The sequence below is a fragment of the Aspergillus pseudotamarii genome, assembly GCF_009193445.1.
Source record: "Aspergillus pseudotamarii strain CBS 117625 unplaced genomic scaffold BDV38scaffold_25, whole genome shotgun sequence".
NCBI lineage: Eukaryota > Fungi > Ascomycota > Eurotiomycetes > Eurotiales > Aspergillaceae > Aspergillus > Aspergillus pseudotamarii.
This window is the reverse complement of record NW_022475039.1, coordinates 67279-88266: the sequence shown is the minus strand read 5'-3', so window position 1 is coordinate 88266 and position 20988 is coordinate 67279. Positions and strand designations below refer to the sequence as shown.

General features: G+C 46.9%; 8 protein-coding genes across 8 annotated transcripts; 2 read left to right on the top strand and 6 right to left on the bottom strand.

Moving 5' to 3' along the window:
- Window positions 1-257: 257 nt before the first annotated feature.
- On the bottom strand, window positions 258-2118 carry BDV38DRAFT_246111 (allantoate permease family MFS transporter; the record flags this gene model as incomplete). The annotated part of the gene is made up of 4 exons (XM_032054506.1): window positions 1704-2118; window positions 1227-1650; window positions 772-1174; window positions 258-687 (listed from the first exon to the last, which is right to left on the bottom strand). The coding sequence occupies exons 1-4, from the start codon at window positions 1903-1905 to the stop codon at window positions 259-261; spliced, it is 1458 nt and encodes a 485-aa protein (XP_031913777.1). The 5' UTR covers window positions 1906-2118.
- A 444-nt stretch (window positions 2119-2562) lies between these two features.
- On the top strand, window positions 2563-3474 carry BDV38DRAFT_292642 (DUF1445 domain protein; the record flags this gene model as incomplete). Its single annotated transcript, XM_032062050.1, has 2 exons — window positions 2563-3255; window positions 3321-3474. 2 exons carry the CDS (start codon window positions 2563-2565, stop codon window positions 3465-3467), a joined length of 840 nt encoding a protein of 279 aa, XP_031913776.1. The 3' UTR covers window positions 3468-3474.
- Window positions 3475-3972: 498 nt separating this feature from the next.
- BDV38DRAFT_282647 (uncharacterized protein) lies at window positions 3973-4500 on the top strand (the record flags this gene model as incomplete). The annotated part of the gene is made up of 2 exons (XM_032059833.1): window positions 3973-4315; window positions 4385-4500. The coding sequence occupies 2 exons, from the start codon at window positions 3973-3975 to the stop codon at window positions 4498-4500; spliced, it is 459 nt and encodes a 152-aa protein (XP_031913775.1).
- An 818-nt stretch (window positions 4501-5318) lies between these two features.
- On the bottom strand, window positions 5319-6575 carry BDV38DRAFT_246109 (fungal specific transcription factor domain-containing protein). The gene has a single exon (XM_032054505.1). It carries the CDS (start codon window positions 6544-6546, stop codon window positions 5386-5388), a length of 1161 nt encoding a protein of 386 aa, XP_031913774.1. The 5' UTR covers window positions 6547-6575; the 3' UTR covers window positions 5319-5385.
- BDV38DRAFT_246108 (uncharacterized protein) lies at window positions 6555-7342 on the bottom strand. The gene has a single exon (XM_032054504.1). The coding sequence runs from the start codon at window positions 7306-7308 to the stop codon at window positions 6583-6585; it is 726 nt and encodes a 241-aa protein (XP_031913773.1). The 5' UTR covers window positions 7309-7342; the 3' UTR covers window positions 6555-6582.
- A 752-nt stretch (window positions 7343-8094) lies between these two features.
- On the bottom strand, window positions 8095-9819 carry BDV38DRAFT_246107 (cytochrome P450). The gene is made up of 3 exons (XM_032054503.1): window positions 9583-9819; window positions 8881-9514; window positions 8095-8823 (listed from the first exon to the last, which is right to left on the bottom strand). The coding sequence occupies exons 1-3, from the start codon at window positions 9799-9801 to the stop codon at window positions 8450-8452; spliced, it is 1227 nt and encodes a 408-aa protein (XP_031913772.1). The 5' UTR covers window positions 9802-9819; the 3' UTR covers window positions 8095-8449.
- A 2759-nt stretch (window positions 9820-12578) lies between these two features.
- BDV38DRAFT_282644 (GIY-YIG nuclease family protein) lies at window positions 12579-13603 on the bottom strand (the record flags this gene model as incomplete). Its single annotated transcript, XM_032059832.1, has 2 exons — window positions 12579-13156; window positions 13216-13603. The coding sequence occupies 2 exons, from the start codon at window positions 13601-13603 to the stop codon at window positions 12579-12581; spliced, it is 966 nt and encodes a 321-aa protein (XP_031913771.1).
- Window positions 13604-14615: 1012 nt separating this feature from the next.
- BDV38DRAFT_246101 (major facilitator superfamily domain-containing protein) lies at window positions 14616-16863 on the bottom strand. Its single transcript, XM_032054502.1, has one exon. The coding sequence runs from the start codon at window positions 16334-16336 to the stop codon at window positions 14663-14665; it is 1674 nt and encodes a 557-aa protein (XP_031913770.1). The 5' UTR covers window positions 16337-16863; the 3' UTR covers window positions 14616-14662.
- Between the last annotated feature and the right edge of the window lie 4125 nt (window positions 16864-20988).

Sequence of the window (20988 nt, the reverse complement as noted above, 5' to 3'; positions counted from 1 at the left end):
ATATAAGGCTGAAATTAGTGCACATCCATATAAATATATCCTCCGGTACCTTTTCCACCCTTCCTCTCTAAAAGAAAATCTCATGTATACGTACGCCATGACGTCATGCACCCATCCACCAATGAAGAATACGTACAACCCTCACTCCCAAGAGAATATCCAAGGAAAAAAGTCTAGAGAAAAAATAAAAGTAAAAAGGATTTTATGAATGACATAATCCATTTACAAGATTCCCCTGAACCACTGGAACAGGAATTACTAGTAATGATACTTGAACTCCACTTCCGCGTCACCTGTCCTGACTCTCCGCGTATCCTCTTTCCCGTCGATGATCCTCTCCTTCTCTGCGTTCTCTCTCTTCAGGTACATCGCATGCACAAAGACCACAATCTGGGCTACGCATAGAGACCCTAAGGAAAATGAGTTACCCAAGACATAGGGTGATTTGCGGTAGATTTGTCCGGCGACGATTCCGGCGCAGTTTCCGATGGTCTGTTGGACGCCGACTGCTAGGGCTCGACGGTATTGGGGGGCGAAGTTGACGTTCAGCCAGGCCACATTCAGTCCAACGCCCGTGTAGCAGGCAATTGCGCAGAGATAGGTGGCGAAATATTTGACCGGGTCGTTGGATACGGCTAGGAGGAGGATGTAGCCGATTATACCAAAGATGTTGGCGACTAGAATGTACTGTTTTCGCATGTTAGTATGTTCTTCAGCACGTTTGCCACCAGGTTGTTGGTCTAGAGAGGGAGGAAGAAGGACAAGACTTACAGAGGCAAAGCGCGAAAACCGATCTGCACAATACGCAACCGCAATAAATACCATTGCGGCCCAGATATACACCGGCACGGTCAACACATTGCTCATCAATGAGTTATACCCGATACCCTGCAGGATTGTTGGCAGGAAGGTGCTGAATCCGTAGAGCAGAATGTCCTGACAGAACTGCGTGACTGCGCTGAACGCCAATTTGGGATCGCGCAGTGCGGTCCACATCTCCTCCCAGCTGAACTTGTCGCTGCCCATGTATTTGCGGCGTTGTTCGTTACGCACGCGCATCATCCATTTCTCTTCCGCAGTCAGGAAGTACGACTCTGCTGGGTCGTTGGGGAGGCCGAACCAGATGAGGACGGCGCAGACCATGCTGAAGAGGCCTTCGATGATGTAGACCCATCTAGTTCATGTCTTAGTTAATTATCCGATGTAAAAGGAAAGGGGACAACTACCTCCATCCGGCTTTTCCTCCTAGCCCGTCCATATGAAGCAGTGCGTATGCCAGTAAACCTCCCACGGCACCAGAAATGGCTGCACAGCTGAAAAGGTAGGAGACGCGCTTCGCCTGCTCTTCCCGTCGGTAGACCATTGTCAGGTACAGATTCAGACACGGGAAAAGACCCGCCTCGCAGGCACCTAAAATCAACCGTGTCGCGTACAGCGCAGCAACGTTCTGTACGAACCCCGTAAAAATTGTCGCCAGAGACCAGACGATGCATAGTCCGGTTAGGATATTCCGAGGCGTAAGTTTCTTCATCAACACCGCCCATGGTGATTCTAGCAGCACATATGTCACGTAGAAAATGGACACGGCGGTCGAAAACTGAGTCTCGGAGGCCCCGATATCCTCAGGCATTCCTGCCACCTTGACATTGCCTGTGGCGAAGGTTAGCTCCCATTTCAAATCCCCAATGGAACATACGACATACCGATATTTGTACGATCTAAGAAGCACGACAAATATGTCACCATAATAATGGGAACGAACGCAATATCCAGCTTCATGAGAAGTTTCTTCTCCTTCTTCGGATCGAGCACGACGTCGTCCACATCGCCGAGGCCCGGCTCCTCTACGGAGGTTTTGCGATCATTTTTGCTCTCAACCGATATATCCTTTTGGTTTGTCGACATGGAAGGCGTCCAAATGAGCGGATCGTGTGAGTACTAAAACTGTTTCGTTCTCGAGTTGCTGCGGGAAATGGATGTAACTGCACTTCCACCCCAAAACCTCCAAAACCGAGTCGACAGGGAAGGGGAAAATCTGGGGTTAAAAAGAAACCCCGTGGATCTCGCTGATCCCTCCGTCACGATTACCTATCAAGATAGCGGCTGCATATCTTTTCCCTGAAGATACATAGTGTTTGGCTGGATGGCAGTCCCGTTATCTGAATAAGGTATCACTTGAGTAACAGAAATTCGGTCCAAGCCCGCGTCTCCGCTCGTAGAAACAGCCCGTTCGGGCCGAAGGGTCAAGATAAGTGGTGGACAGGGGTTTATCAGTTGGTTCCCCTACTAAAATCTCATTCGCTCATTGGGTGGTCCGCCTGATAAAACCCCAGATATCGGTGAGTGGGCCCCGAGGGTGGATATGGGGAAAACGAGTGGGTTGACTCGGTGTATACAGAGTAGGAAATACTACAGTACCTAGGGCTTGGCTCCTTGCTTGATAGTCATTAACACTCCGTCATGGCGGAAAATAAGCTATTCTCATTCCGCGGGGAAAGTCATATAACTCTAATGTAGAACACCAAGTACTCAAAACAAGACAACCATAATACTATGGTAGCGATGGACCCCACGCTATGCCAAACAGCCCACCAAGTCCGCCTCCTCGGCCGCCAAAACCATATAACCAACACCTCGGGCCTAGCCCCAGGATACCTACAAGCGAACCTTCTCGTTCTTCCCTCGCGACACGCCGAGGATTTCCACAATCTGTGTCTCCGCAACCCGGTCTCCTGTCCCTTACTTGGGCTCACCCAGAAGGGCAACCCCCACATCATTTACCCGTCAACCTGCATCAAAGACAAGGACTTCGATCTTCGTACCGACTGTCCCAAATACCGCGTTTATAAAGATGGCAAGTATATTGAAAGCCGTACCGATCTCATGAATCTTTGGACAGACGATTATGTCGGCTTTCTAATCGGATGCTCTTTTTCCTTTGAAGATGCCTTGTCTGACGCGGGGCTCAGACCAAGACACCAAGCCACGGGAACCATTGTTCCCATGTATAAAACACGGATTCCATTGTTAGCATCCGGGGTCTTCAAGAATGGAACCTGCATTGTTTCTATGAGACCCTATCGGATGGAAGATGTAGAGAGGGTTAGGGAGATCACAAGACCCTTCCTAGCCACGCATGGGGAGCCGGTTGACTGGGGATGGGATGCCCTCGAGCGGTTGGGGATTAGCGATATTGAGAAGCCGGATTTCGGGGAGAGACAGGTTTTTGAGGACGGGGAGGTTCCAGTTTTTTGGGTGGGTTTTTCCTTTCCAACTTTTACTCTATTATTCAGAGATTGACTTTGTTGATTGTTCATTAGGCCTGTGGTGTCACACCACAGATGGCAGTTGAGTCGGCAGGAGACCGAATCGAAGGTCTTGTATTCGCGCATGAGCCAGCCCATATGCTGATTACGGATTTTACTGTCAAAGACTTGGAGACATTGGGGAAGCCCCTTTATAACTGATCCGATAAACGTTTCATTCCCTTGTCCCTTCGTCTCCCTGTGTAACAGGCCTTCGGTATTACCAAGGCCAACAAGTGCTCCTAGATATGTTGGAATAAAACTGGAAAGCGTGAGCGGATACCGATATCAATGGGTGTTTCAGTAAAGGATAGATGAAATCATGATTAATAACGGTACCTTCAGACACAATGCGCTGTATTTCCGATATTCTGCCACAGCAGCGATGGAAAACTCCAGTTAACCTTGAAGTATATCCAGTACCAAGGCTGACGAGAAACGTATATAAGCACCTTTCGTCTCAACCGTCGGAGATTCTTCTCTTCTTATTCAGAGATACGGCCTAGCTAACACATACTGGATTTCAATCTCTCCATCTCGATCCTTCGAATATTTGCCCTCGTCTTCCTCATCCTACAAGATCCGGTCATCTCTAGCCAATCCCTAGCCATCAGCCATTCTAGGACGAGGTACAGTGGTCTTTCCGCTTCTCCATTTGCTGTACATCATGTCTGTACCTTCTTCTGAGGACACCAAAATCGCAAGGGGTGATTCGATTACCGTCGATAATGCTATAGATCCAGTCCGAAATGGTCGTACCGAGGCTGGTTATTTCTTTATGAATTATCAAGTAATGGACCCTAGCATTCCCATCCGGTCGCTGTCCTGGGACACGTGGACTACATTTCTGACCGGGCAATGCGCGTATTCCCCCACGGAGCATCTCCTAAAATGCACCATCGATGGGGAAGATCCCATTTATATTTTCCATGACATACAATGGAAATCTACTCTGTCGCGTCTGAAGAAACTTGGGAAAAAAGTCTTTTTCGAGATAGTCTCCAAGAAAGGTGAGAAATTTCATATTTCAGTTAATGCAAGCGGTTGGTTGTCGCGGATTGAGCTAATTACATTGATAGATACATACGCCGAGATGGGAATTGAACTCCCTGAGCCTGAACCGGCCGTGATCTCACCTCGCTCGCCTGTCTTCGGTGAACCTCATCACTGGCGACAACGGTTGAGCGGTATCTAGTTCCACGTTCATTGCATGGTCAACTTGCATTCAAGCTAGATATCTGGTGGGGATATTGCAGGCCAAGGTAACATGTTAGAAGTATCAAGGTCGTGGTGCTTTGTTAGTAATTCAGTGAGTATTTACTATGATTCAGATGTAACTATAAATTGAATTTCAGCCGATCGGTTTATCGTCCTGTATTGTATGATAGAAGACTAAATCAGAGAATCGACTCTCTATAGTATCTCTTCGTATAGACCCGTCTATATGAATTTCTCTATTTACCTTACAAGTCCATCCTTTATGAAATCATTTCTTATTCAAAATATCAAATAATGTCACACTTCACAAAATGAAACCAACAATGATGTTCATCATCCGTCTAGTGACAACATGCTATGAGAAGACCACACAGATCACGCTTAATTCTCGCAATAGTTAAGGCTTTTTATACACATCCTCAAAGGCAGGATGGCTAGAGCGATGACCAGGAGAGCAATATTTTTCTGTCTAAAACTACGGGAATCTATGATTTTAGATGAGAAAAATATTAGTCTGATGACTTAGGGTCAGAGTTATCCTCTTTTAATAGGTCATGTTGATTATATGGAATATGCTAGTAGCGAAGGTCTAACATGATGTATTTCAGATAAGATGCATTGGTTCGTTGGGTTCTGGGGCTTTTCGTAGGTTATTTCTGGGAAGCAGTGCTAGTATGATGTGGTTTTGTCGATTTCCTTTTGACAGAGCTGGAGGGTTCATTGTAGTCCACTACGGATAGACTTTGGTGGACTGATTATGTGGAAATAACTTTAGTTGTCTGTTTGATTATTGCCCGTATCACAGTAACTGATGGTATTAAAACGGGGTAAATAACCCCCCCTGTCAATTGCTATACTGACATCAAAAGCAATCCTTCATCAAGCTCGACAGCTCACCTCCAAAGTCAAATGTGTAACCATTCCCCATGCGAGCCCCATACTGCCACGGTTCCTCATACGTCTGCATACCTGTCCCCACTGACATGATCTGGTCTTCAATGTTGCCCACTGCTTCGAACCATTCCATCAGCTCCCGCGTCATCTGGGCTCCGTCCGGTGTTGTATGACTATGCGTACTAGGTGCCGGCACCTGCTCCATTGTGTCTACCATTGCACTACCACCGGCTGGCTCAATTGCGGACCGAGCTGTCTCGTCGGGCTGTTGGTGGGTTTGCAGCCCAAGTTGAGGTCCCAGTTTTCGAAGGCCCTTGATTGACTTCCACAACCGCCGGGATACATATGATCGCGGCGAGAAGCCTTTGACTAACTCCAAGGCCATGTAGAACTCCACTTTAGAGTGAGCACTGAATTGGGCGGGTGTCTGCGATACGGCGAGGAACAGAACGGCAAGGGCTGACACGAGAAACCAGTTGAATGTGACCTGCTGGAGGCGGTATATATCTGACGTTTCGTTGAGTTTCGTGATAAACTGGATAGTGTCTTTGGCAAGGTCAACGACTATTTGTGATTCTGCTGGATAACGCATTATATGAGTCGCGGAGTGTAGTACTGGTCGATAAATCAGCATCCGCAGCTGATTGGCGCGTAGGTAAAGCAAAGACCGTAGCCGACGAATACTCCGTGGATCTTGTTGCGCTTGATCGAATGGCTGGTCAAGACGCAAGGATTCAGGTATTGCCGCAGCCCATCGCATAACCTGCCAGTCTAAATAGTTCATCTCGTCCTTCTTGATTTCATTGGTGTTGTTGAAAGCTGATATAAACTTCCAGACCTTCGCCGCAATGCGACTATACCGAATCATCACCCGCAAGTAGGGGGTCTTTTCCTCGGGCTCTGGAAGCCATGGGTCAATATCTGTGTCTTCCAAGGCGAAAGGCATGCCTGTGCCGAAGCTCCAGCGCATATCCAGAACATATATGGACCAGAATAATCGTAGAATACGCTCCCTCCCTTCAGCTAGGATAGCCGGTTGTTGCAATGTTTCCCGTCGGTGAAGGCCTTTCTCCAGACACATACGTTCCACGATGCCGATCGTCCTCCAGGCAAGGGCTTCCTCATCCATTTGAAAATAGAATATCGACTATGTGATTATGTCAGGTTACGCAAGGAACAATAGTAAAGCAGGACTTACCACCAACGTCAGGAACATGATACCTCTAATGTCTGGAGGCCCCCATACACAATTGTCTGCCACCTCCTGTACATCCTCGAACAGCCTCATCGCGAGATCGCTGTTTCCGCTTGCCTCGGCCGTTATTGCACATGCAAGAACCAATCTGAGAATATGGACGTCGTAATTCTCCAGCTTCGTGTGACCGTGATGCTGTACAGAAGCTTCTGACCAGGCTTCTATTCCCACCTGACCATAAAGAATCTCGACCTGGTTGAGGAGCTGCTGCAGGTCCAAGACAGGGTACATAATACCCATCTCCTCCTCATACACCCTACACAATCGAAGAGCTTCGTCTTTTCCAATAGACCACAACGGGTCACCCCGTCGTGCATGCGACACCTGAGTCGGTGAGGGCGGTGATGGCATAGGCGACGGTTCCTGGGTCAGATCCCCATCCTCACCAGCATCATTGCGCTCGACGATCCCACGCCGCTGAAGACTCGATTTCGCAAGATCAAAACTAAACGCAGATGTCGTAGGACCTTGGAAGGTCAGCTCCCTCGCCGATGAGACCCGCCGAAACGGTCTCTGCGAGGAAATAGATGAACAGGTCTGGTCCGGTCGCGATAATGACGTCGGAACAGCCGCGCCGTGAGTCAGCGTATGAACGGCAGCCGTCAAAGCCGTAATCTGTTCCTGCATGGCTTTCATCTGCTCGCACAATTGATCGAACCCGCTAGTTTCCGTCAGCGTACCTTCTCTCCGCCCCACCGACCTGCTCTTACTTTTCATTTCCGCTAATTTCTTGTCGTTGTGCTTCAGCGTACACACATCCAACCCGCTGTCTTCCACATCTTTGGCATGGTGTCTCTCCATTACACTTGATTTTTCGACGCTTGCACTCGTTACTGTGGTTCGCGATTTCAGCAAGACCTTCAGCTGTTCACAACCCCGGCAAGGATTAACGTGACCCACCATGCTTTTGCGATGTATTTCCGTCTTTTCCGCGGACGAGGGTCGTTTGACTCCGCTTCGTTGTCTATCGTACGGCTATGCCCGTTGTCTACGATGTGGATTGTGTCATGATCCTCCGGGGCAGACATCTTGAACAAGACCTGGTAAGAACGGTGAGAAAAGAAAAACGCCGGTGGTTGTTTTTGTTGTTGGGCCCAAGTCGCTAATGCGGGGGTTCGGCAGCCGAGGTTGGACTAAAGCCCGAGGCGGTTAGGCGGCGACGATCCACTCGGCAGTTATCCACTTCCTTGAATGGTTCGTCGTCCCGCTAAAATCTTAGCTTGTAATTCATGTCTGCTCTCGGTCTGTATTGGATATGTTATTCATTTGATTCATTTGATTCATTTGAGGGTGCCTGCACATTCATACTCCTATGTATATTTTCATTCTAAGCATGCAAATATCATTGCCAACGCAATGCTAATTCTAAACGGGCAGAAATAGAAAAATAGAAGACTACAGATCCTTCGTCCGTTCATCGCTCTCCACGATCCATTGTTGAAGCTTGGGAGCATCCCGCGGCTTGAAACCAACCTTGAATGGTTTTGGCTCTGTGGTCAGGGCCGTGGGAATCGCATTGCACTCGATCGCATCCAGGATCGGGCGATCTGCCGGGTTCTGCGCTGGATGCATTGTGAAAGCAGTGATCAGTCGGACGTATGCCGTGAAAAGCTCGCGATTAGCAAGGTGGGATCCCGCACACATCCGTGAGCCGGCCCCATATCCGTAGTGTGGGGTACCAGAGCCTTCAGAGACTTCGAGATATCGCTCAGGGATGAATTTTTCCGGCATCTTGAAATGGTCCTCGTCGTAGTCGGCAGCCCAGGCGTTCTGTACATCAATGAGTATGGTTCCTGGAGCACAGGCCAGAGAGAAGGAAGTATCTTACCATGAAGAAGGTCGTGCCAGCCGGAATCTTTGCCCCGTTAAACTCTATTTCCTTGATGTTTACGCGTGGCAGGCAAATCGGGATGACAGTCCAGAATCGCAGAGTTTCCTTAACCAAGGCCGACACATATGGAACCTTCTCCTCAACCAAGCACTTTTCCCATGCATCGCCATCCGGGTAGACTTTCATGATCTCGTCATAGGCCTTCTGCTGAATCCGCTGACCGTCCTCAGAAGCCAGATATGCAATGCCCATGATCAGATTACCGGGAACAGTATCCAGACCAGCCGAAACCATCGTCAAGCAAATAGACTTCACCTCCGCTGTTACGCCATTCCGTCAGTGGCGAACTCTAATAATCAGACTAGAATCACTCTTACCCTCATTAAGCTTTGCTTCCGGGTCCTTCAAGATATTTCCAGTAATACACGGCGTGTCCGTTCCCTTAGCAATTCTGTCCTTGAGAATATCCAACAAATACGTCAAGTACTTATCCCGACGGACACGGAATTCCTCAGCCTCGCGGTTCATTTTAGGCAAAATCCGGAGTAACGGAATATAATCCTGCCAGTTATTGCTCGTACTGCGGAAGTTCGACACTCCACGTTCGACATCGACAATTTCCTTGAGTAGCTCATCATCAACATTTCCCGCGATCCGGAACCCGTAGTTCAGCGTAAGACTGGTATTAAGCGCAAACCGCTGGAAATAAGCAGTAGGGTTCACATCCACCGTTCCATTCTGGCTATCCTTGAACAGTTCCTTAATACTAGCGGTGGCTTCCAAGTCAATGATCGGCATGTACGACTGCACCGCGGGGCGATTCAGCGCCGTCGCAGCCGCCTTGCGCCGTCTCTTGCAGGATTCATCCCAGGGGGATGTACCAATAGTAAATCCCTGCGAGCTAGAAACGACGCTATGGAAAGTGTGGAATGTCGGGCGAGAAATGAGCGCGGATTGGTCCTTAATCCAGAGCTGGCGCACGGAGTCGAAACTGTTGGCAAACACCACGCGCTAAAACAGCGGTCAAGTTAGCTTCGGCCCCCCTCACATCAGCCTCCGAAAGAAATGTCAATGCGCACCTTGTTCCCCATGCGCACTTGGAACACCGGTCCGAACTTCTTCGCCCATTTTCCCGCGACCGTCGCGTGCTGGTCACCGAGTTGTAAAAGATTTCCGAAGAGAGGAACGCCGGGAATCTCTGGGATGCCTTTGATCTTTGGGACATCGGTGCGGTTCAAGTAGCGGATGATAAAGTACACCACCGCGATAGCGGCGATCGCGATCGTTTGTAATGACATCTCTGAGAACGTCTAAAGTAAAGGAGAGAAAACAGTCGCTACCGAAGGAAAAATCTCATAGCAGCTAGGGTGGCATGCGACGCGCCGGGGTTTTATACCTAACATCTCGTTTGAGCATCAAGTCTCCGCAGGGGTCATTACGTCTGTTGCACGGGACCTTTCCGACCGTGGTTCAACGTCATGGTACTTGGATAGATTACCTCGTTCTTGATAGGATATGAGACTGTCGCCTACCATGCACAGGAGAGGGGCGGCCATCGTTACAACATCGCGAATCGGACACACCTCATTGGTTGTAACGCTATGACCGAGGGAAGAAACCCTGTAAGTATGTACCTCAGGCTTCGGATCGGGCATTGCGGCATTCCATTCCGCGTCCGCCGGCTAAACACGGACGCGGAATATCGCGGCTTCACCTTCCGCTCGTCGCATTTGGTACAAATTTAACCCTACAGCTATGAATATTTATTGAAAGGAGGAAGATTGAGTGACAGGATTCATAGAGATAGAGATCTCGGGGAAAGCTACAAAACTACGGCTTCGAAGCTTTGCCAAGGCGGCCCCGGATTTCCCCAAATTACTGAATCGGATTTTCCGCTATATTTCCGCACAATGTTCTTATTTACTCTCAATTTTTGCAGGTATTTCCGTCTAAACATAAATTGTCGCAATTAATAATTTCACTATCTTGGATTATAGCCTAGGTTCACACTACTGGGAAACCCCGAATCCATACCTTTTATATCGGGGTCGGAAATGATTTCCTGCTCGCAGTGCGAAACACTGTTCTGCCGATCGATTAATGCAAGTCATTTGATCCAGGAACCTATAGTTTCTCTGTTATAGTCCACTCTCTCCTATCTCAAGATCACGAAGCCCTAATTCAGTCGGGTTGAGCCTGTGCGCCAATAACATTTCAAAAAAAAAAAAAAATAGCACAAATAGAACCAACTACAGCAAATTAACAAAGGGACCAAATGTAAGCTCAACAGACTAGTTAAGAATTTATTAGTGGTTGTACACTATTACTTTATATGCAATACCATTTCATTCAGCCTAAAAGCCTCTACTTTGCTAGTTCAATATTTTGTATTGCTTTCTCCGGAAATTATATATGATGTTGTATCCCATGGTGACAGCATCTGACCATTATAACTGACGAACTCTCGACCACACATTCTACTAAGTAGATACAGTGAGCAATTGCCAATTGCTTGCCACCACTAAGTGGAAACCCCGACATTAACATCATAGCCCAATCAATGAATTCTGCAATCGTTCCTCACCTGTAAATCCTACATATAGAATGTTTCCAGCGCTTTCCATATAGCAGGGTGAGCTATATAATTTGTGCGTCCGCAATTACAGCTGTTGAGCAGAAATTATGGTCTTTGCAAATGGTTCGATTCCATTTGTAGTAATAAAAGCGGTATTGCTACAGAGCTCTGAACAAGGGTTGATATTACATTATACGCTATACATTAGTTATATCCGCGGAAAATAGCAGCTTAGGGCATAGATACTTAATCTGAGATAGTGTTCATTGTGAATGGCCTCAGACGTGTCTAAAATAGGATTAGGGTTGGCCCTGAGAATGATTCCGCTACAACCTTATAGGACTAGCCGCAAGCTGCAACGTAGCATCACAGATTTTGACTGTTTTATAGGTATCCACGCAGCTTTCTTTGTCTGGCTATGGATCCCTGCAACACTAAAATAGTGTGTAATAGCTTGGTTACTAGGTAGCTAACCGTGTATAGTTTACCAGTGTTGGAGAGCATCGATAGGATCTAGGCGTGCTTGGCTACTAGAATGAGCCTAATTTTGACGCGGGTCAGAAAGATCTACAGCAGTATCATCTTGACAGGCGCAGCCCGCCATATTCACCACAGTAAACGCAATTCAAGTTTCTCCTCACCCCAATGGATTACATTCAACGTCAATGTGACAAGGACTTATAAGACCGAACACCATGTGCAGTCACAGACCGGATATTGCACGCCTTCTCAGGCCACGGACTCCGGATGCCGTATCACTATGTCTGCATGTTCCAATCATTGAAAGTGAACCTCATTCGTACTCAGGCAGTATAAACAACTGCTATGGACATTTTTGTATTTTAGCTGTGCGTCGTAGCCGGTGTTTTGGGGTAGTATGAGGGTTTACCCGTACGACATCTGGGTACATTTGTATGAAACAAGACCTATTGTGTTCTTTGTCAGAATTAAATAGAAACCTGGGTATTTTGATCTCTACTGTATCAAGCGACAGTATTCTAATTTACAGGAGATACCTCGTCGTATTTACAAAAGTCTTAAAGGAGGTACTTTAATATAATATACAGGTAAAGACCAGATACAAACGTATAACAAGGCGAAGTAAACCCAGATATAAAGCTTATTCGATACAAAAGAGGTTATATCTTCTAAGGATAGTATACTTAGTAATTATTCAAATGGTAGTATTACAATTGAGTATCTAAACTGTGATAGTCAAGTAGCTCATCAGTCATGCAGACCGACCCCTTGGTCAAGACTAGAAGTCTTCTCCAGCATTTGTGAAGAACTAAATGAGAATGAAGATGTAGAAAGACGAGGTAGAAATGAAACCATATCAACACAAACATTATAACTTGAAACGTGAAGATACTCGACAATTTCAGGGTCCGAATTCGAACGTATATCCACACATAAATAGATGGATGTAGGATGCGGAAAGGGGGATATGATTCATCAATTTATGGATGTCCGAACCATGAAAGTCTGCTTTACAAGCCGCTACGAACTAGGCAGCAAACGACGCCGACAGTCAGGTCTGCTTGGGGTAGAAAGTGCTCCTAGAGTTTCTCCTTCCAACTCCTTCAATAGCCGCCCCAAATCCTTCGTCTTCTCCATTTTATCGTCTAACCTCTTCCTCCAGTTCGACTCCACTGTAAATTTCTCCATCCAAATCGACCACTTCTGAATAGCGCCAATTGCATCCTCGGGGGCGACACGAAACCATTCTCTGTGTTTCCGCAAGCAGGCATCACAGTCAACTATTACCTGGTGCTCCCGCAGCTGCGCGTGGCACAAGGCCTCGACTACTTTAGGGTTTTTAATTTTGTTTTCTGTGTCCGTTGGCATAGGATAAAGCTCCATCGGCTTCCTGTTGCACATGAAGGCAATGTCTTTGAATCTTGTCTGGCTCGTGGAGCCCGTGTAACCGATCTTCACGAAGCCTGGATTTCCCTCGACTTCATATGCATAGACATATCCCTCCGGTGATCCTGATCTGGACTTCAACGCTGTCTGTGTACATTTGACAAAATTCGGACTACATCGATCGACAACCGTGAATGGGGAGGTGTCATACCCTGTATGCAAGACAGGTTATCGAGGTGCTTTCTTGGAGGCTTTAGCAAGTTTTTGTCACCTATCTGCTCAATATGTGCAAGGGCGGGGATGTCATCTCGAATAAGTTGCTTGGGAGAGGCATTCATAGCTGCGGCTGGGGCTGTTGATATTGACTGTGTTAGTTTGATAAGAGGGCGAATAGCCTGAATTTTAGCCATCCATTTTCTGACGCTCTCTGGCTTTTCCTTGTCTCTATGAAGAGGGCAGAAGACACATTGCCCTAGTACTTCAAGGTGCGTCTGAAGTCTCGTATCGTCGGAATATATATACGGCGCGGTTATCTTCTTCAGTATCTCTTGTACAATCTGGACATTCCGGCCTCCTATCTTACTATCGCGAGAATCATCGTCATGCCCATCCGCAAGACACTTGGTGCAGGCCTTAGGAACAACGTGCTTGATGCGCATGGTAGCTAACCAACTTCTTTGTTCAATACCGAGTCCTGTGGGGAAAGAATCCAACACTTCTGCAAGTCTAGAGCTGGTCTGCTTATGATGGTCCTTGCAAAGAGTGAGAGAAACCAGCTCATTCAATTTATTTTCCAGATATAGTGAATTCGCGGGCATATTCTCCATGGAAGAAATCAACTCATCGAGCCGAACCATCTGCGATCGCACGCCGTGTCTGCAAGGCTTATTCATCTTCGTTAGAGCACCACATCTTCCTTGGTGAACACCCAACTGATCTTTCAAAGATCCAAGTATTGAACTCCAATGCTGGTTTGCTCTATCTTTTCCATCATCCTCTAAGTTTTGTCCCTTCTGGGGACTTGCTGGAGGAGTTCTGGGCACGAGATCACTCCGAGCTAGCGAAGGGGGTTTTTCTTGACGCTCTTGTCGAACTCTCCTGGAGGTGGCCGGCGAAGTAGGTGGGGTGAGCAACGCGCCAGGATTCGCTTCTGGGCTTGAGAACCTCTGGGCCTGGTTTGCTTCAGCATACATGGTTGCGCTCGTCACTATGTTGCAAACGTTCCTGGTTGGTATATATTTTATAAACGGAAGATTGTCGTTTTTTCTGAAAGCACTGCGGACCTGGACAGAATGACAGAAACCTATTTCCATATATGTTTAAGGCTTCCTTTAGAACACATTGATTTGCTTGTGTTTTTTATGATTTATTTCCAGGTCAGGCGACGCATTGCAAGGCTGAGCCTCTGCGGGGTAGCTTTGCTGGCTGATTCCAGTCATTTTTTAACACTGCCTTCAAAAGCAAATTCTTACTGATTGGAATTAAAGGGAGACAATTGGTTCTCAAGTTGAGACAAACATGGGTTTAGGTTCCCATTCTGATTGACATCTCAATGCTAAAGACGGAGAGATAGCAAACAAGTTGCCGCTTTACTTGCAATTATTTGTTTCAACATATAATATACGGATCATTATTCATTAATTCTATAAACGTGAGGGCTTATATACAAGCTGAGCTTGGAATCCATTGGAAATCAGGACTGTCAAGATGCAAGACTTTTAGGCCATGTAAGGCTTCTCCTCCGTACTGAGGCGACTCGCCCGGCGCCCTGCATGCTGTGCGCGGTCAGCCTCCAGGGTCTGAGCAAATTTGCTGCTCGCGCGGATTTCAGGGCCCTTCCAATAGAATATATAGATAGGAATGGTCACTAGAATGGCCAGACAGGCGAGAATGGTACTCGCCCACTGCAGGTGGAACTTGCCACCAATGTTGCTGTACATTGGAGTCGCATACATGGCTGACAGCCCTGCAAGGAGATCACGAGCAAACCCGTTGCCTCCGGTGGCGGAAGCAGAGTACGGTCCGTATGCGGCAACCATGTAGTCGATGGTTGCCATGTAGATTCCGTAATTCGCAATGGCAATCAAGAAAACAAACACAAGGGGCACGATCCAGTGGGTATAGTCCGGACCCATTGATGTCCAGGCAAATCCAAACAGGCCGATCGTCTCCAGAGGTGCAATGAAGAGAAGGAGAAGCAGGCGACGTTCAGGTAACCGAGCTGTATTACCATGACTCTTTCTAATTTGACGCTGGCGCCAAATGTCGGGAAGGAAAATGCCATATGCGACAATATAGCCGATCACGATGGAGATGAAGCAGAGTCCAATCTGGAGAGGATTAAATCCCCATTGTTTGAACACGAGGTTGAAAGACTCAATGCAGGTGAAGATCAGAGCGTCAGAGAAACCAGAGAGCAGAGAAAGAAAGAGCACAATAGGTTCCCTCAGGAACATCTCAAAGGGTCGGCACCAGACACGCAAAACATCTTTAGCATCAAATCGGGGCTTCTTCAACTCGTTCGGTCCGTAAACATTCGGATCCTCACCCGTCTTGCGACGGCGCTTCGCTTCCCGGTCGATAAGAATAGTCGCGCGAGTCTCAGAGACAAAAAAGAAGTGGACCAATTGCGTAACTCCGCCAAAGATAAGCTGGATCCAAAAGTTCCACTCCCATTTCAGCCACTGCTGGATCATTCCACCGAAGATAGGACCGATTGTGGTACCACCGACAGAAGACAATACCACATAGGCAACCGCAAAACCTTGGTCATCAGGTTCCCACATGTCTGCAGTCATACCCAAGGTTACTGAGCCGCCCGCTGAGCTCAAGCCACCAAGGAAGCGGCAGACGATAATGGTGCCGAAGTTGGGAGCCAAAGCACAGGGGATCTGCCAAATGTTGACCAGGAACAAACTGAGCTGCATGATAGGCCATCGGCCGAGCTCTTCACTCCAGGGTGCCCACAGCTCACATCCAAACGCATAGGCCACCAAGAAGATCATCTGGCCAACTCGAGCGGCTTGCTCACTAACGTGAAAATGTTCCGACAGGGGCGTGACCGCATTTGGATACACACTGCTGTTAAAGTTCATGGACATTTGCACAGTGAAGATGACCGTAAGGATAGCCCACTTCTTATACCACGGAAAGCTGAATCCCAATTTGTCGTAGCAGTCATCTTCTGATAGTTCTCGCTTCCCATTCCCACGGAGCTTTTCATGCTCCTCACTACTGTTGTCCGACTGAGAGACATGTTCGGCATGAAAAGGTGCAGAAGGTTGGCGAGAAGGACTTGAGCTTTTGTCCTCTAAAGCTAAGCTATCTTTCTTATCCGAATACTTTTCAGGGTTTGGACCAAAATCCTTCTTTGAAAGGCCATTCGACGCCATGACTAGGAGATGGCTGTCGTTCCGGGTTGGATATATGCCACAAATCAGGTGTGTGGGCCTGTGGGGAAAGAGATACCTTACGGAGAAAGGTTCATGAATATGGTAAAAAGAGAAAACTAGGGTGGCTAATGAATTGCCAGTGGTTGTATGATGAAAAGATGAGGAATAACCCCAGGAACAAGGAAGTTACCAGACCTTTATATCAAAGGCTGGCGAGTAGTCCCGAATGGGTGGAATGATACGATGCATTAGGAAAGACATATTCCTCAACGTCATGGCACAATCCTCCGATAATCTCAGCGGCTACTTCATCGGCCATCCCCACACATACCCCCTTCGATCGGTTGGGTCCATCTGGCAGGGAACCACAATCTCCTCATACTCCACACCACGCTGCGGTCCCTTGCAATTCGTGCATAAACAATTTAGCCCTTCAATGGCAACCTGCAGCCTTTCCATACCACGGCAATTCCATGTGTTCTGTAAGGCTAATATCCTCCCTACATTGCTAGAAACATAGCATGGCAAGACCGGCATTTGCCACCATGGGATAACATCATGTCCGGAAATGACCGTCCATACACACGCGCATTGATTCGCTCTGGCGCCAGATGGCGGCTCAGCGCTTAACGGAATTTCCTAGAGTAGAAATCCGAGCGATTAAGGAGGACTGAGTCACGACTGCTAATTGGCCTACCGAACAGACCGCCTCAGGTTATGACGCAAGCACGAGGGCAAAGCCTGTTTGCATCCTCGATTTTATTCTTCTCACATAAGCTAAAGGTCTCTCTCACCGGGCGTTCCGACATGCTCAGGCAGACAGATATTCGATGAATGCTACCATGACATCACCTGGCCGTTCAATGCAACACGTTTAACCGATTTCTCCATGAAAAGATAACAATATCGTACACTACGGAAGGTCAAAGTATGAACGGCATAAACAACTCATAGTTGAACTTGCTTAGATCTTTGTTTACAGCGCCAACCCCTTACTTTCTCTAGTAGACTCTTGGGTCTAATCACAAGCTTTTCTTGTCCTGAGCCTGTTTATTTATTTTCTTATTACCGTTTTCCCAAGCCCAAATATATTCGCCAAGACTGATCCGATCCGAAGATTGTATCGGTCCCATGCGACTCGTCATACACTTCGGGTACTAGGGGGACCCCTTTACTCCGTCTGGAGACTCCAAAACGAGGGGACAGTGCCGAGAAAACCTATGCAACTGGACCCATCGCCGAGCCGAAGTTACTCGGACCGGCAAGATGAGTTCCGTGCAACTGTTTTTCCGGTTGCGGTAGTCGTGTACAGTATTCAGTCTATGCTACAAGTAGACATGTAGACTGTTGATGATATTTTTGGGAGTGATATTGTGTACCTTACACAGTCGCAGCTATGTAGGTTGAACACTGCCTGTCGGCACAGCGCAGTGCAAAAGGTGTATCATAGAGGCAAGTCATGACAAGTCGTGATAGCCGGCTCCACAAGGGGCCCAATCAGTCAAGGGGACTCAAGCCGTGTGAGGTCCGAATAAGAGACACAACAGACCCACAGGCCGGTACATCCCCACCCGACCCAGATCAGGTCTTTCGGGGAAGAGACTATACTTTCCGCCATACTGTGGCTTGAATGGCAGGTCACGAACAAGCTAGTATAGAAGTGCATTTGGAGGTGGCAGGGGCGTCGGTAGAGGACATAGAATGAGGTAGTGTTCCGAGTCAGTACATCAGCTGTCAAGCGAAAGAGACCAGTCACCGAGTGTTGCCTGATGCCAATCAATGCACCAATGTTCCTTGGTGCGCTCGGAGCATGCTACTCATAAAACTGATACTGGTAGAAAATCTTTAGTGGATAATGACCCATTCATCATTCATCTGACCAGGCAGTCATTTCGCTTGTCCGAGCTAATCGAATACTCTGAAGGGTTAGTCACGACGTTTGTGAGCAAATCGCTTAAATCAGTCAGTAAGGGTTTCCATCATTTATGGTATTACCCAATGGTAACTACATATTCACCTATGTCTATCAGCATGTTCTTCGCTGGGCCACTAATCGTCCCGAGGCTAGAGCAGAAGACCATGTGCAACGTGATAGAATTCTATGGAAAGACCCTCATTTGAAGCATTCATAGCATGAGGATATGCTACTTTGATGTGACTGTCTGTTGCTTCGGAAGTATGGCGCCCTGGTTGGAATGTTGCATTTCCCGGCAACACCGGGTTATCTGAAGTAACCTCGTCGTGACCATTCATAAGGTCGGCTTTTGAGCACAACAGATGTCTACACCATTGATAGAACATATTGCGTGCCGACCTTTTGTCTGGCCATTTTACTGGAATGCCGAGATTCAATTAACCTACAGTCGTTAGTCTATATCCTATCTTCCCCTAAGGGTTATTTCCATCTCTAGAATTCCGGGTATCTCATTCCACCAAGCCACAGCAAAGACACAGCCAACTCAAGGGAGGGTAAAATAGTGAACAAATCTTCTGTTACCTAGATTGTTCCAACTGTAGGCGCTACTGCCGATCAGCCACATACTTCGGTGAGGGCGCAGTACTTGAACAAATGCCCCTGCATGCCGTTCTTTACCGGCTGTTGAATGGGGAGAATGAGGAACGACTAGATACCTTAGCCACCGTTAGGTTTTTCTTTCTATCCTTGCGGAGTACTCTACCACAGTATACACATTTATTGTCGATAATTCTCTTGGGTAAGGTACTGTTGTGAGAACGCTTTCGGCCGAGATCGCTTGCTATCCCTGGTTAGGATTGGAATTTATTACAATAGAGAATCATGGACGGATTCGGTTATCCGGTCTAAAACATTTTCTTGGTTCCTTTAACTTCTAATGAAACTCTTGTAGATCGCAACCAGAGATCGACGCGGGAGATGTGCTCTAGAGCACGAACCTAAAGCTAACACCGAAGTACTCTGTAGTATGCCCGTCATTTAATGCTCATGCATCCCACATCGTTGAGCTCTTCACCTTCGACATCCTTCTAGGCTCCCTGTCTTCGATGATTGTTCGTGTATAGTTTATCGTTTTATATGTCTTATTCTTGGTTTTATTTCCTGGGGGTTTTGATTTTTCTTTTTTTTTTTTTTTTCCCCTCCATATTAGGTTTTCTTCAAAATAACCCTATTTACCAACTCCAAGATCTCCACTTTCAGTTCATACTTGGCATCTGATGTGTAATTGCCTACCAAGAAGCGAAGAAACAATTTACCCCTGGCCTTTTTGGTGAAGCTATTAAAGTTTCTGGCTAGAAGTGTCGCCCACACTGCGGGTTTAAGACCTTTTTACCAACTCTCTTCAACTAAGGTGTCCAGCACAATCATACAAATTAGGGTCAATAAACCCATGTATCTCAGCATATCAATAACTAGGTAACAAATATAGACTACTCATCCTATTCATTCAAATTACACTTGATCTGTATGAGATCCAAAGCTTGATACCCTATCTATGACAAAGTTCACATTTAAAGAAGCCCAAAACACCATCGTAATAATAACCCTTGCTTTCATTACTTCGAATACGCAGACAACATTTGACAAGTTCACTCGAAGTACCAGTACTCAACCATAAAGAGAGATAGATATCTGTGTATATTTTCTTAACGAAGTAGCTCCTCCACATCGCCCGCAAATAGTGGTTAGTATGCAATAAGCCAATAAACAGGCCATGCATCATTAATTCCATGCACGAACACCCCCTCGATCCACCTAATACGAGATCTCGACCCCATTAGTTTATGCTACTATTACCTGCAAACCCACCCAACCAGGTACTTACCAACAATGCTTGAATCCGAGCTCCTCATACATTCCCCTGACAAACACATTGCAACAGAGACTCCCAGTTAGTTTTATTAAATCAATAGATCCAGTACAGGCATGAATAATTTTGATTCATTCTTCTTTTCATCATGACTCATCAAATCTAACCCAACTCGTAGAAACACCCAGGACATAAAAACAATACACCACTCACTCGTAACATCATTCATCCCAAACCCACCCACCGCAAGTAACAACTCAACAAACCCATACCCATACCCATCACCACTCAAAGTTAACCCCCAACACTGAAGTTGAACTAGCCTCAGATCCCACACTTCCCCTCCCAGCACTTCTTCCACCAGAAGAAATCTTCCTCTTTCGAACCAAATCCCTCCTCTTATACGCCCGTCTCAAAAAGCTATCATCCAGTACTCTAGGCTGAACATACCTCGTACCCCCAATGAGCATACCCCCAGGAACAACATACATGCTTCCGTAACCAGACCCATAACTATAGTTATAATTATAATTATAGTGGGAGTGATGGGTATAGGTATAGTTATAATGTTGTTTATAGTTGACTTTGTATTCATACTCCCCACGCCCAGAGACAGAAACAGAAGCCAATATCCCCGGAATAGAACTGTATGGTACGCGTGACCGGAGGGCAGATAACAAGACAGCGTGTTCCAGACGTCGTTGGTGGAGTTTTGCGGCTTCGAGGGTTGTTTTGTGGGTTTCTGGTTCTGGTTCCCAAGGTGAGTTTGGGGTTTTGTTTGGTTGGGGGGTTGGTGTGATATGTTGTTGTTCTTTCGAGTGTATTTGAGGATTCATATCTTTTTTTTTTCTGTGGTATTTCAGTTGA